Source organism: Octodon degus, unplaced genomic scaffold, assembly GCF_000260255.1.
Source record: "Octodon degus isolate 3935 unplaced genomic scaffold, OctDeg1.0 scaffold00235, whole genome shotgun sequence".
NCBI lineage: Eukaryota > Metazoa > Chordata > Mammalia > Rodentia > Octodontidae > Octodon > Octodon degus.
Genome location: NW_004524811.1, coordinates 3,286,805 through 3,301,418, shown reverse-complemented (window position 1 = coordinate 3,301,418; position 14,614 = coordinate 3,286,805). Strand labels below are relative to the sequence as shown.

General features: G+C 38.7%; 1 protein-coding gene across 1 annotated transcript in view; it reads left to right on the top strand.

The window, feature by feature from the left end:
* Afp (alpha fetoprotein) overlaps positions 1–14,614 on the top strand; it is a 17,868-nt gene that overhangs the window by 740 nt on the left and 2,514 nt on the right. The window contains exons 2-12 of the mRNA XM_004645671.2: positions 311–362; positions 1,352–1,484; positions 4,295–4,506; positions 5,622–5,754; positions 6,603–6,700; positions 8,142–8,271; positions 8,766–8,980; positions 10,752–10,884; positions 11,500–11,597; positions 12,106–12,244; positions 13,893–14,116. Coding sequence (XP_004645728.1) covers positions 311–362; positions 1,352–1,484; positions 4,295–4,506; positions 5,622–5,754; positions 6,603–6,700; positions 8,142–8,271; positions 8,766–8,980; positions 10,752–10,884; positions 11,500–11,597; positions 12,106–12,244; positions 13,893–14,116 — 1,567 coding nt within the window. The remainder of the gene's footprint in view (positions 1–310; positions 363–1,351; positions 1,485–4,294; positions 4,507–5,621; positions 5,755–6,602; positions 6,701–8,141; positions 8,272–8,765; positions 8,981–10,751; positions 10,885–11,499; positions 11,598–12,105; positions 12,245–13,892; positions 14,117–14,614) is intronic.

Here is a 14,614-nt window from a genome sequence, read left to right as displayed (position 1 = left end):
GTGCCTGAAATATATTTTTATCCATTTGATTTCCAAGCCCATTTGAATATTAAAGTACAGAGGGAAATGGAACAACTGGAAACAACGCAATGTAGAATTTAGCAACAGGTCAAATGTAAATAATGCTTATATTTTTATTATTTAGTTTTCTCAAGTATACATTAATATGTTTGGACAGGTTACCCCTAATATCTTCCCAGTTCTAAAGCCTGCAATTCTAACTTGAATAGAAACATCCTCAGGTAGCAATGCTCGCCTGCCTGCTTGCAGCTGAGAACATTTTTCATGAGTTTGTTTTTCTTTTTTCCAGCATCGACGTTGGATTCCTCCCAGTGCTCTTCAGAGATGAACTTCGTTGATGTGTAAGTTTTGCTGGGATAAATGCACTTTTCATATGCAAAGCAAGATAATTTTAACTATATAATTAAGTGAGATTGGATAGTTCTACAAGTTTTTGGATAACAAAGGCTAATAGGAAAATTTCAAAAAAAAGTTATTTAATATCAAATTGCTATTGAAGAAAATTGATATTGGTCAGTGCCTTAGATATTAAAAATTCTAGATTACTTGGAATTCCATGCAGTAAACTAAATAAGATTTTTATTACTGACAACTATATGAATTTAGGAATTTTCCCATCAATACCAATAGGATTATAATATAGTGCTCTTTATTCTATTTTTTGTGGAACCAGGGATCGAACTCAGGCATTTGAGCTTGCCAGGGAAGCGCTTATTCCACTGAGCCATCTCCCCAGCCCCCATTGTTTAAATCTTAATAGTAAACTATAGGAATAAAATATTCTATTTTGTTATTTTCTGAAGAGAAAAGTTTGCTCTTGAGTGCTGTTGCTTCATGCCACATTTCTGAAATTTCTAACAGAAAACCTAATGGAATGTGTTGCTACTCCTGCTTTCATGCAGGAACCTGTGTAAACAGTGGTTTGAGTCCTGTGTGGATAATGTCATTGCAGAGTGGAACTCCATCATACTGGGAGATAGATCGAGGTGGGGGTTTAATGACTAAGACTTTGCTTAAACTAAAAAAGAAATTTGTAAATAATGTAATTATGGGTATGTTACAAGAATGGATTACTGAAAAAGTGAAACCATTCTTTTGTGAAATTAACATATTTTTAATTTTAATAGCTATATTCATATTCATAGGGAAAGAGCCCTCTCCTCCAAAAGGAATAACATTTCTTTTGGGAGGACTAGACTCTATTTTTAGAATAGGTCACTCCCTAAACAAGTTAGAACATAAACAGAAAACAAAACACACAGAACTAGACTTCAGAAAAATAAACTTGATATGAATTTGTGCCTCAAGAATTCATGCATTTTTCTTTCAGAGCTACCATATCCTTTGCCCAATTTGTTCAAGAAGCCACTTATGAGGAAGTTAAAAAAATGGTGACTGATGTATTGACTGTAATCAAGAAGCCTGCTGGAAGCAAGCAGTCTGAAGAATGTTTAGAAAACCAGGTGAGTGAATGAAAAGTAAAATGCACCTTGACACTTACCCAAAAATCATTTATTTATTTACTTATTTATTTATTTATTTATTTATTTATTATTTTATTGTATTTTTAGGGAAGGGTCTACAGGGTGTTCAGAGCCTCACTACTAGATCAAACTTGTAGTGATCAGCCAGTTTACAGCCTCCCGAGAGCTGGGATTACAGATGTGCACCACCATGCCCAGTCTCAATTGCTGTCTCAGTGCACCCTGGGGGTGGGGCCGGCATTGCAGATCTGGGGATTGAACCCCTGGCCTCTGCAACTGCTTGCAGGCGCTTTAATCTACTGAGCTATTTTCCTGGCCCCTTACCCAAATTTAGCATGCTGATGACAAGGTCCAGGCAAGGCATGAATTTGAGTACCTAGAGAGTTTCTGTGGAATAGGAGAGTTTGAATAATTTGGAGTTATTGGAGAATGCAGAAGAAACAAGTGGTGGCTCTTGTAACCAGATGGTGACCAAGAGCCAGTGTTCAGGAACATGATTATCCACATGGCGCTGCACATGCTACTTCTTTAAGCTTCAGTGTTCTTCCATGACATCAGGGCTAATCCTAAATCCAATTCAAACCTGCCATGGACATTGGTATAATAATAGCAGAAGCAGTTAATTTATCTAGCACACAGTGTGGTTGGCATTCTGCTAGGGATGACTAGAGACACACTGATAATCAAGTTATCTTACATAGCACTGAGGATTTGGAATGTTTATCAGTGAGTCAGGAGGCTTTGGCTAGTTTTTTTCTGGCAGAATTCAACTTTGCTTACAAATATTAGCTTATTAAATATTTATAATAATTTTAGGAGTTTGATGATAATATTCCAGTTGAGGAAGGTGACAGAGTGGTAAACTTCCTTAAGGACAAAATAACAACTGAGGTTTAAACCAAGCCAGCTGGCTCCAGTGTCAATGTACTGAGTAGCTTTATTACACAACAGCAAATGTGAGGCATAGCACACAGATTTAGGCTTGCCAGATTTAGTGAAGTAATGTTAATATGAAAAACTAATCCTCTGTTAAATCTAAATCTTAGTTTCTTTTATGTTAGCAGTGCGGTGGATTGAAAGGGCCTCGCACATGCTAGGCAAGTACTCTGCCGCTGAACTATATACCCAGGACATATCCCTTTTCAGAATATTTTATTTTAAGACAGAGCTACAAATTACCTTCCTCAGCTTCCCAAACAGCTTGAATTGCAGGCATGAATCACTGCACTTAACAATTCTCAGGTCAGATAAACAATGAATACTTTTTTGTTTTTGCTATAAAGTTGTCTCACTACAGAAGCTCAATAAATAGCTATTGTTGTTTATTTTATCTCAGTATAGAAATGACCCTTCTATTGAGTAGAGCTATCCACCTATGGAGTGGAGTGTCTAGAGAATCCACATGGCTGAAATGTGTCTGAGCCACTCTCAAAGAGATGCTTTTTAAGATATAAAGTGCATTCCAACTCTGAAATTTCTGAATTAACAAAAACTCTTGTATTGGAGTTTTTCTACATTTATGTTTTTCTCTGATAATCTTTTACAACTGTATACATAAATAATGCAGAATATTTTACTAATTGCAGCTTTATGTCCAATTAGAGGGGCAAGGACATGCTACAGATTGGTGATTTATCATTGTAAAGGTTTTTTTTTCTTAATGTGGATTGGGATTTAGAATTTGTTTTTATTTTAAATAGGATTTAAAAATTATGAATAATACAGATTTCAAAACACGATGATAAAAATTAATAATCATCATTACATTGCATGTTGTTGTCTTCAAAGTAGTTGCTTGGATCACCAGACACAGGCACACAGAATTCTTAAGATTTTACTTTTATGAGATCAATGAAACACAGGTATCGGGGCCTTCTTTAAAACAGTGGCATCCTTATCTGATTTTAATAAAATTAAGGTTACAAAGAAGGAAGCATAGGATTAAAGCACTTGCAAGCAGGTGCCACCCCGGGGTCTGTAGTGCTGGCTCTGCCCCCAGGGCGTGCTGAGACAGCGATTGACATGGGCACGTTGGTGCATGCCTGTTATCCCAGCTCTTGGGAGGCTGTAAACAGGCAGCTCACTATGAGTCTGATCTAATAGTGAGACCCCCGAACACTCTGTAGGCCTTTCCCTAAAATACAAAAACAAAAAACACAGAAGGAAGCATATACATTTTAACTAAATCTATAATTGTGACAAATGAAAAGTATTGCCATTTTATCCCATCTTGAAATTGTTTTTATTTTTAACCAAACATAATGTCCAATTCTGAACCAATGTTTTGTCATAAGAAAGCCACTTGGAATAAATATTTTCTTCTGAAATGTGGCTTATACAAAAAGAAAACAAATATCCTGGGTCCAAATTGTTGAAAACATAAAAGGAAAAAGTAAAATAACTCAAAATTGAGAGAGAGTGAAACAAAGTATTTCATGACCTTTTCTATTTAAAATAAAATAAATCTGTCTAATACTCATGCTTATTACTCGTTTGAAAACTAAAATTCCATTTCCCAGAAGGAAGGCAAGAACTCTGTGTTACCAATTTGACCCTAAATATATTGAAATTATATTGGAAAACTTTTTTTTTCTTCTAAGTTTGAGTAGTAGAAGACTCTTCATGTGTTTTACAGAATTTTTAAGATATGGAGGGGCTGGGGAGATAGCTCAGTGGAATAAGTGCTTCTCTGGCAAGTGCAAGGGCCTGAGTTCAATCCCCGGCTCCACAAAAAAAAAAAAAATAAGATATGTTGATTATTGTTACTAAAAGTAAGAGCTTTCTTACAGTTATCCGCCTTTCTAGAAGAAATCTGCCATGAGAAGGCAATTCAGGAGAAATACGGCCTCGTGGACTGCTGCAGCCGCAGTGAGGAGGAAAGGCACGCGTGCCTACTTGCACGCAAAAGGGCAGCTCCGGCGTTCATTGCACCCTTGCAAGTTCCAGACATGGCCATTAGCTGCAAGGCACATGAAGAAAACAGGGAGACATTCATAAACAAGTAAGGAAAACCCCAGAATGGGAGCCATACAAAGTAGAATGTAGTATTTTTGCAGTTTAGAGTATACTACAAAGTTTGAAGAAGTCAGAATAATGCTTGGGGTTGTATCTGTGAAAGCCTGTGTAAAGCACTTAGGAGAACGACTTTAAGTGCACTGTCTATACACAGTCAGATGCGGCCAGGACTCACACATGACCTAGTGCCTCTGCCTGTGGTCTTGGAGCACACACGGCTGGTTTTCACTCAATTTTACCTTGTTCAAGAATATATTCATTTTGCTCAAAGTAACTCCATGTAGAGCCAAATATTGATGGATCCTGTTCACTGAATTGCCTAGAAATTTAAAACTTTTTTTCTTTTCCCTTCGGAACCCAGGATTGAACTCAGGCCCTTGCGCTTGCCAGGCAAGCACTTATTCTACTGAGCTATCTCCCTGGCCCCTCATAAAAATTAAAAAAAAATAAAGACAGGCACAATTTAGATGGATAAACAAGGCTAAGATATTAAGTATCTAGGATGTTATAATAGCAAATGTACGTGGCTCCAAGGGTTGGATTAATGATCACCAGCAACTTTTGATATTGCTTCCTCTTCCTTGTTCTTCCTTTTCTCATTGCATTACTGAGGAAGTTGCAGTCTAAACAGGTAAGACCATAGAGCGAGAACACACTGCCTGTCCATTTGAACCCATATTTTCTGTCAGGGAAACCTGCATTTAGAGAGAGCCAGGGAGGCTAATTCCATTGTGCATTTACATAGTAAAAAAGAGTCCAAGACTGTGTTCTACTTAATTTAAGTATGGCCTTGTGGATTCCTCAACAAGTCTGAGAAGACTTAGTGGAAAAATCATTTAATAAGAATCATGGCATTCCTGCCTACTTCTTCATAATAAAATCATGTGTTAGCTCTTTCATCTCCCTGAAGAGCTTTAGTCAGCATTTTCTTGACAGCATCTGAAAAAATAGAACTGCGCTCCCCTAAAATGCACAGTAAAAAAATGTGCAATTTATTGCTGTTGCTCTTACCTGAATCTGTAAATTCCAGAGCCCACCTCCAAGCAGCAGTGGTCTGGTTGCTCTGAAGTTTGCAACCCTGTGGTTCTCTTCACTTCACAGATACATCTACGAGATATCCAGGAGACATCCCTTCCTATACCCACCTACTGCTCTCTCTCTGGCTGCCCGCTATGACAAAATATTTCCATCCTGTTGCAAAGCTGAAAATGCAGCTGAATGCTTCCAAGTAGAGGTATTATGCTATATGAGCATCTCAACCAATATCTGGTCTAGCTGTGACTCAGTGAGACCAGGGTTAAAAATGGAAATATGCTTTATGTGAAGGGAGTCACTTTCAGAACAGAGTGTACTTAGAGGCCTGATATTCTTTGTGTGAAAAATTGAATTTGCTGGTTTTAATTTATTCATTTATTCAGTCAAAAATTAGTATTAAGGAAGTGAGTTTGGTGGGATAAAGAAGAAAAGACAGGAAAAGAGATCATGTGATTGGAAGTGAGGAGAAAGGAGGAGAAGAGAAGGGAAAGGAAAAAAATGTTTACACTGTTCCTATGAGAACTGTGGTGAAGGCTTTATATTCATTATCATTTTAGTTCTTTGAATAAATTTTGGGTGTATTATTGTCATTTAATAAATGAGCAAACTTAGGTTTAGAGAAGAAAATAGCTTTCTTAGGTAGCTAGCATTATAATCACAATGAACTATTTGCCCCAAAGTTCTCACAAAAATTGCCTAAGCATTGTGACTGTTCTCAACGTCAGATTGTGATGTAATCTTGCTTTTTGTAACTGAGCAGACATCAGCAAGCTTCCATGTATCTTAAAAGTGTGTAAAAGCATAACCATATAGTCACAATTTCAAAATGTTCTGCTTTGAGATATTTTTAATAAATCTGTCTTGCATGGATACATATAAACTGAACTCAAAAATGAATGAATAAATGATGTTCTGCAGAAGTATATGACATAACTTTAGCTTAAAAACATTTTATGGAGTTTTATGTTTTACTTACACTTGTGTTTCCTCAGTATTGTAGTTTATAAAATGCAAGCTTTCTTAACACTTTATTTCTTCTACTTCTAGGCTGCACCAATTGAAAAAGACTTAAGAGAAAGCAGCTTATTAAATCAACATGTATGTGCAGTGATGAGAAATTTTGGACCCCGCACTTTTCAAGCCATGTAAGCCCAAGCTTTAGCTAGAGAGATGGCTAACATCTGTAAAATACTCTCTGGGGACTCAGATTCCTCTTCCCAGGGCTGCTGTTGTGCAGACTTCAGCCTTTCGTGAAGGTTATTGTGATTAGCTCTGACTAGAAGAAATCTAACAGACTATTCTGTTATTAAAGCTTCCCAAAGCCTCACTCAGCTAGTACATGAAAAAGAATCTTAGGAATTTTAATTTATAATAGCTGCCTACTATTGTAAGTTCCTCCCACAGTCAAACTACACCTCCTCGTAAGACCATGTTTCATAGGTCCTCTGCAAAGCAGGTCGACCTTCGTTGAAAATCATTTACAATGTGTAATTTAACAAGCAATTCTTTATGTTAAGTGTGCTCCCTCCCCTGCCATAAGGTTCACTGTGTCCACTGTTGTTCCCTCTAAAAATTTTCCTTTGAGACAGTAGTATTGGGATTTATTTCCTGGTGAGGAGAAAAATTTGAACTATATAATTAGTTTATAGTACTAATTTACCCTTTTATGATAAAATATTTCAGTGCAGGGAAACATCAGTATATGCATGCAGAGTTTGTTAAATGATGTATTAAAACATTGTACACAGTGGACAACCAGTAAGTCAGTTCCAAATACTGAGTAAAGTTGCTTCCTGGAAGAGCTCAGATTTATCTGTTAGCTACCTTCCAAAGCTAATAGAAATTTTAAAAGGCTGATAAATGAACTACTTTAAGTTTAGCCTAGTAATAAAATAGAAGTTAACGTCTGAGTAGAGTGACTTTAAAATTTACCTTTAGGTCAAATGTCCTAAGCTGCTAAAGAGAATCCGTATTCGTCAGCAGCGGAAACACCAGAGCTGCTCGAGCCAGCGAGCAGCAGCTTCCCGCGCAGCTCTTAAGCTCTAACCGAGTAGGAGCAGGAGCCAGAACTTTTGCTTCTCACCTCCCATCCTGCACTCTGCGTGTCTTGCGCGATGACATGTCAGGAATGTTCAGGCCGTTGTCTTTCTTCTTCCAATTCACTGACTATCACACATCACCTGCTCTAGAGTCCCAAAAGTAGTTTTTGCTCCCAAGCGAACAATGATAATCATTCTCAGGGAATTTTCTATTTCTTACTTGTGTACCCTTTCGAATGTCTGTCCACTTACCACAGGGATCCAAATGCTTAGCGAAGATGAACAACACAAAGACAGAATTCACCTCAATTCCCAAGGAAACTTTAAGAACAAATTACTTTCAAACTATTTTTGGCCTTGGGTGGCAATTCACGGAACTACTGACCTTAAAAAGCCAGCAAAAATGTCCAAGACCTAGGACACATTTCCTTCCGTTTTAAAAACCACCACATTTTAGTTCTTTCTATTTGGCGCTCTAACTGTACTGATGCAATGCGGCTGCGCTTTGAGAGATAACCCAGATTAATTTTTAAATCCCCCCTCCCAGAACTATCACTAAACTGAGCCAGAAGTTCCCGAAAGCGACTTTTTCTGAAATGCAGAAGCTGGTGCTGGACGTGGTGCACACGCACGAGGAGTGCTGCCGGGGAAACGCGCTGGAGTGCCTGCAGGACGGGGTGAGAGAGTGGCTGGCGGCGTGGGGCCGCCTGCCTCCTTTCCTTCTTCTCAGACTCAACAGAAAAATCTCTACCCGGGGTGGGCTCCCGACCGGCGGCCACCGAGGGAAGGGATGGACTTCTGAGTGGTGAAGTAAGGCTGTCCCACTGGCCTTTCCCTCCTGGGCACCCGGGCTGCAGATGGTGTGGCCATGGGTCCTGCGAGGTTGCCTGTAGCCCGCTCCCTCTGAGAGACTGGTGGGCATTGTGGGCTGCTTGGCGCAAGGCGCCAGGACTATGGGCCTGGGTAGATTGACCAGGCAGCATGCTTGCCTCTTGTTAAAAGGTTAGAGTTTAGCCAAAAACTGTTAGACAGGCTAGAGCTGTTAGTGACCAGAATGGAGAGGAAACGTGAGAGAGGAGAGCGCTCTTTGGCACAGGCTTTGCCTCCCAAAATGCTAGGCTCTATCTTGGAGAATAAGCCTTAACATTCATACTTTGTTTTTCCACGACAGGAGAAAATAATGTCGTATATCTGTTCGAAGCAAGACATTCTGTCCAGCAAAATAGCAGAATGCTGTAAACTTCCCATCCTTGAGCTCGGCCACTGCATAATCCACGCGGAAAATGGCGAGATGCCCGAAGGGCTCTCCCTGGAGCTGGTCAGGTTCCTAGGGGACAGGGATTTTGGCCGCTTCTCCCCGGAGGAGAAAACGATGTTCTTGGCCAGGTGAGGCTGCTCTCCGGGTGACCTGTGTTTCTGAGCCTGAGAAAGGGGAGCTGAGGGCCAAGGGTCTCAGCTGATCATGTGAGGGTGTTCAGCTCCCGGCCTGAGCTAACTGGATCCAGGGGACAACTAAGGACAGGAGATGCAACCCACCTTACAGCAAGTAGGCTTTCACTGCTGCATACTTAGGAAGATATGTTTTATCTATGCCAATGTCTCTGGAATAATAACTATTGTCACCTTGTGTTGGTTAGTCCTATGAAAGTCACCATTACACTTTCAAATAGATTATAGATATTTTACACTGAGATGTGCTCGTGATTAAGAATTTGCTCTTTTACTATACATGTTTAGAAAGGTTTCTCCAAAATATATCTCAATAGATAATGCTAGATAGAAGGTCTTTTACTGGAGCAATGTATTTTCTATTTATTGAATATATTTTGTTTATTGAAGAAAATAAAAATGTTTAGAAACATTTGCAGAACAATAATTTAAACTATCCATGGTAAAGCACACCTGTAATCCCAGCACTCAGGAGGCAGAGGCACCATGAATTTGAGGCCAGCAGTTTGGGCTGTGTAGTGAGTTCAAGAACGGTCTGAACTACATAGTAAGACCTTGCCTCAATTACAAACCATCAAATAAATAAACAAAACCAGTAGTATTGTGTAATATAATTGGTAGGCTATGTGCTTATTCTATTTCCCTTTAAGAGAAGCAAGTAGTCAAGTTAATACACTTTCCTTTATTATATGTGGCCATGAACAGTATAGCGGAAGAACATATGTAGCTATGAGAACATTATACTTAAAGCTCTCCAAGAATCTTTTTCATTCTAAGAGTCTGATGAAAATGTTGGTCTAATTTTCTTTTTAATGTTTGCTGAAGATATTACTTTTGTTGCATTAAAATTAGACATTCACTATACCTTGTTGGCACTGATAAATAAAATTACAGAGACTGAAACAAAGACCAGATTTGAGAGACACACACTGACATTTCATTGGTGGTAAAACTAAATGCAACTACTGAGTTCAATCCCCAGTTCCGGAAAAAATAAATAAATAAATAAAAATAAATGCAACTAATTTCTATAACTTGGAAATACAATTAGTAAACTCAAGACTGACCTTTAAGATTACATATCCATACACATCTAAAGGTGTTTGGTTGATACACGCACTTCTTCTCAGAGGCTCTGGTCTCAGACTTCTGTGCCAGGTGAGCCATCCAGAGCAGCTTCTCTTGACCACATATTAAATTAGTGGCCCTTCCACTTTGGGCCACCTTTTCTCTCTTTCTTTATTCCTATTCATTGATTTATCTCTGCCCAAGAAGCACGAACTCTGTCTTGCTTACTTGATTTTGTCTCCCTAACATGAGCCTGCAGAGGGCAGGCATTTCACCTTAAATGCACAGGTTCCTTCAAGCAACATTAGCATAAGGTAAACACTGCAAGATGTATTTGTCAAATAAATGTACATAAACTCCACAATTTAAAAGCCAAAGTGTGATGCAAGAGGAAATAAAATACCATTTTGTAGACAATTTGAGCAACTATGGCTTGTATTGATAGTTTTGCTATTTATAGAATTCAAATTATATTTGATGTCCAGCTTTATTTATTTGATAAATAAATATTGATAATATTTATTGATTTATATACCAATATATTGATAACTATTTTTAACTTCTCCCTTTTTCTCTCTGTACATATATTCATTTTGTCTGAATCCCAATAACTTATAATACTTTTATACACAAATTTTAGTTTTATTCATGAATATTCACGAAGACATACTGAGCTTGCTGTCTCAATAATACTAAGAGTTGCTAATGGATACCATGAGCTACTGGAGAAGTGTGTCCAATCGGAAAATCCTCTTGCATGCCAGGATAAAGGGGTAAGTTGCTCTGGAATTTTTGGAAGAATTTGACAAACTAAATGAATAATCATCCTCTAAAAGCACTAATTGGGCTGGAAGGGATAGCTCAGTACTTGAGTCTTGGTCTATTGTGTGTGAGGGACTGGGTTCTGTCCCTAGTAAAACAATCAGTCAACAAACAAATAAATAAATGATTTGAAAGCATCCAGTTATAACCAAATAGTTAGCTAGTTATATCTGTGAATTGGTAACCTATATGTTAAGTAGTTATTCATTATCAATTGGCCATTAATGACTTACAAAGAAATAAAAATGTTGACCAAAAAGTTTTTTGATGCACAAAATAAATACTTGTTTTTGGCCAGCTTCAGAGAGACAACAATTTTGTTCAGAAAGAACTGTTGCCTTTTATTATGAAATTGAGTTCTGCCCCTAAACAATTTTGATGATTCCCAAAATTTTAAATTTAGTGTCCATTTACTGTAATTTTCAAAATTCATGCTTTACTATCTTTAATACTTAGGAAACCTCTAAGAGTGGTTTCATGATTCAATAAAAAGATTGATTGATTTTATATTCAAAGTTATATGATCACAAAGAGGGAAAAATATTTGTAATAACACTGTGTTTCAGGAGCAAGAGCTGCAGAAGTACGTCCAGGAGAGCCAGGCAATGGCGACCCGAAGCTGTGGCCTTTTCCAGAAACTCGGCGAGTATCACCTGCAAAACGCGTATGTCCTTTAACAGCTTTTCAGTGACTTGCTATTGTTAACAGGGGAGATATAAATCTAAAGTAGAGAACAATGGTTTCTTCTGTTTTAGCCCCTCCTGGGTGGAGGTCAGAAATCTGATGACTTGGATGTCCCCCAGAGAAGGTCACATCCCCCTTCTTCCTTGTAGCAATGGCAAAGAAAGCTTGTACAGCCTGTCTGCAGAACTGGCTGCAGAGTCCCCAAACCCTGAAGATTTTTCCAGTGAGGGTGTCCACTCTGCCATGACTTGTCAGAGTCAAAACAGCAGGAGATCACAGACACTGAGGCTGGAAGTTAAGGTTGGCCTCTTTGCCTCCTCATCAGGACAGACTGGGTGATAGGCATAGAAGGCATGACTAAGAGGAGTCACATCTCAAAGCCTGGTGCAAATGCTTTGTGTCTTTTGACACCAGAATGGGCCTGAGGATGACAAGGGTCAAGAAACTCATGAATGGCTCAGCAGGACTTTGGGAAATGCTTCTTTCAGATTTCTTGTTGCTTACACGAAGAAAGCCCCTCAGCTGACCTCATCTGAACTGATGGCCTTCACCAGGAAAATGGTGACCACAGCAGCCACATGTTGCCAACTCAGTGGGGAGAAGCAGTTGGCTTGTGGGGAAGGAGCGGTGAGTGGCTGTGTTCCTTAGTCCTGTCTCCTTTGTGCCAAAGTGGAGGTGGAGTTTTGGCTTGACAGTGAGTCATGGTGACAGCGATCAGGAGAACTCAGGCATGAATGATGTATAGCTGGGCCTCCTGTCCTGGACAGTGGGAAACACAGTCAGGTAATTCAACAGCATCTGCATGAGGCCTGCATGATAGCAGAGGTGGAATGACCATTGTGTTATTAATTCCACGATCTCATTTACTTTTTCACTAAATACACAATTTAATGTTAGAAAAGAGAACAAGCTTAATTTTTGACAGATTAAAATTGGTCACTCAGGTTTTTTCATTTGTATATAATCTTATAGCTGGGAACAATTTTCCTTTAGACAGGGTGTAGGGGTTGCAACAGAGTAAGCCCCACCTTGTGGATAGTGAGATGACTTTCCACTCAGCAATTCTAATAATCTTTATTTCCTTGTCACTCTGAGTGCAGATTGAATTTTTAAATTTCACCTTCCCTTAGAGTCACTGTTATGAACAAAATTGATTATTTCAACCCTTGTCCTGATTTTGATGACTGGATAGATAGTCTTTATATCTCAGAACTGTTCTCAAAATGTTAAGAGTGAGGGCTGGGGAGATGGCTCAGTGGAATAAGTACTTCCCTGGCAAGCACAAGGGCCTGAGTTCAATCCCTGGTTCCACAAAAAAAAAAAAAAAAAAAAAGAAAAGAAAAGAAAATGTTAAGAGTCATATGACAGTTTCCTGTGGTTAAGAGTCACAACTCTTTCGACTAGCTTGTGTGTCTCAGTGTGAGTGTGATGATGCAGGAGAACAGGCCCCAGAGCCCACCTTGCTGTGTCCCCAAGCTACTTTCTCCACTTACTAGTCACATCACATGGGACAGGACACTAGCTGTCATCAAGCTTGAGCTACTTTATCTGACATCAAAAAGTGAAAGTTGTCCCATCCTCAACTGTCTTCAAATAATCTGAATAATTCATGCAACATTGGCTTGATACATAGTGTGCACACAAAATGTGTTAGTGTTTATCAAAAGTTACTGCTAGGTATTTAAGAGATATCTTTAAATGTGGAAGGTGGAAGAAACCTATTTAAAATACCTTAAAGACACTCACACATTGGCTCTATTTCTTTTCTACTAGATCTATGTATGAATGTATGTATGTATAGATAGATGATAGATAGATAGATAGATAGATAGATAGATAGGGACCATCGTTAGATTCAGGTAGTGAATCTCTGAGTTTCTAACCCTTTTCTTTTTACTATTTTTTAGCCTCTTAAAAAAAGTTGAACCTCATACACAGAAAAGAAGCCCTTGATTTTCATAGGCCAGGCAGAAACTTTTCCTGTATTTGGAAATAAGTAAGCAACTGGAAGCTTGTTTCAAATAGCTGACACAAATGGCGAAAGGGCCATCCTTAGCACTGTATCTGTAGCATCTATTGCTAATGTTCCTTCCAAGCAAATGTGGAAACTCAGGGATCTTCAATACGGTAACACATGAGTGTTCCTACAGACAGCAATGTTTCCTATAATAGTAATTATAACTTGCTAAACATTAAATTATCACAAAAGACTTCTGGAAATCTAAACCAACTTGTGGCAAATGTGCATCTCCTGTGTTCTCTCCATCTTAATTAGGCTGACCTCATTATTGGGCAGTTGTGTATCAGACATGAAGCAAGCCCTGTGAACCCTGGAGTGGGCCGTTGCTGCAATTCTTCCTACGCCAACAGAAGGCCATGCCTTAGCAGTCTGCTGGTGGATGAAACATACATCTCCCCACCTTTTTCTGCTGACAAATTCATCTTCCATAAAGATCTGTGCCAAGCTCAGGGTGCAGCATTACAAGAAATGAAACAAGAGTAAGAAATTGTTATTTTCTAGCATGGAAAAGCCCCGCAATTGCCAAGGAGCAGTTGATACATGGTCTTCTGCTTTCTACCCTTCACATTCTTAGGCTCACTATAATGTATTATCTGTAAAGCACTTAAGATTCTTTTTAAAAAATAGCTTTATCTGAATGTTCCTTGCTGCAAAATTGTCTGAATTATGACTTCAATTCAAAGGTGAAAGTGAAGAAAATGGACAATGAGAGTGAGGAAAATGGACAATCTCTGTTGGGGAGCTAGGGCATATCTAGGTGAATGCATTCTGAGTGTAGGAATCATGTGTTAAGGTTTCTTTAAAATTCTTTAAGGAGCATAATGTAAATGTAATGCAGCATGGGCATGAAATGAAATAGGTTTTTTTTTTCCTGGTGTGAACCATTCTGTTATGCAGATCAGTTGAATTTATGTTCACTAAATATTCACTTGTGGGCTGGGGAGATGGCTCAATGGAAAAAGGGCTTCCTTGGCAAG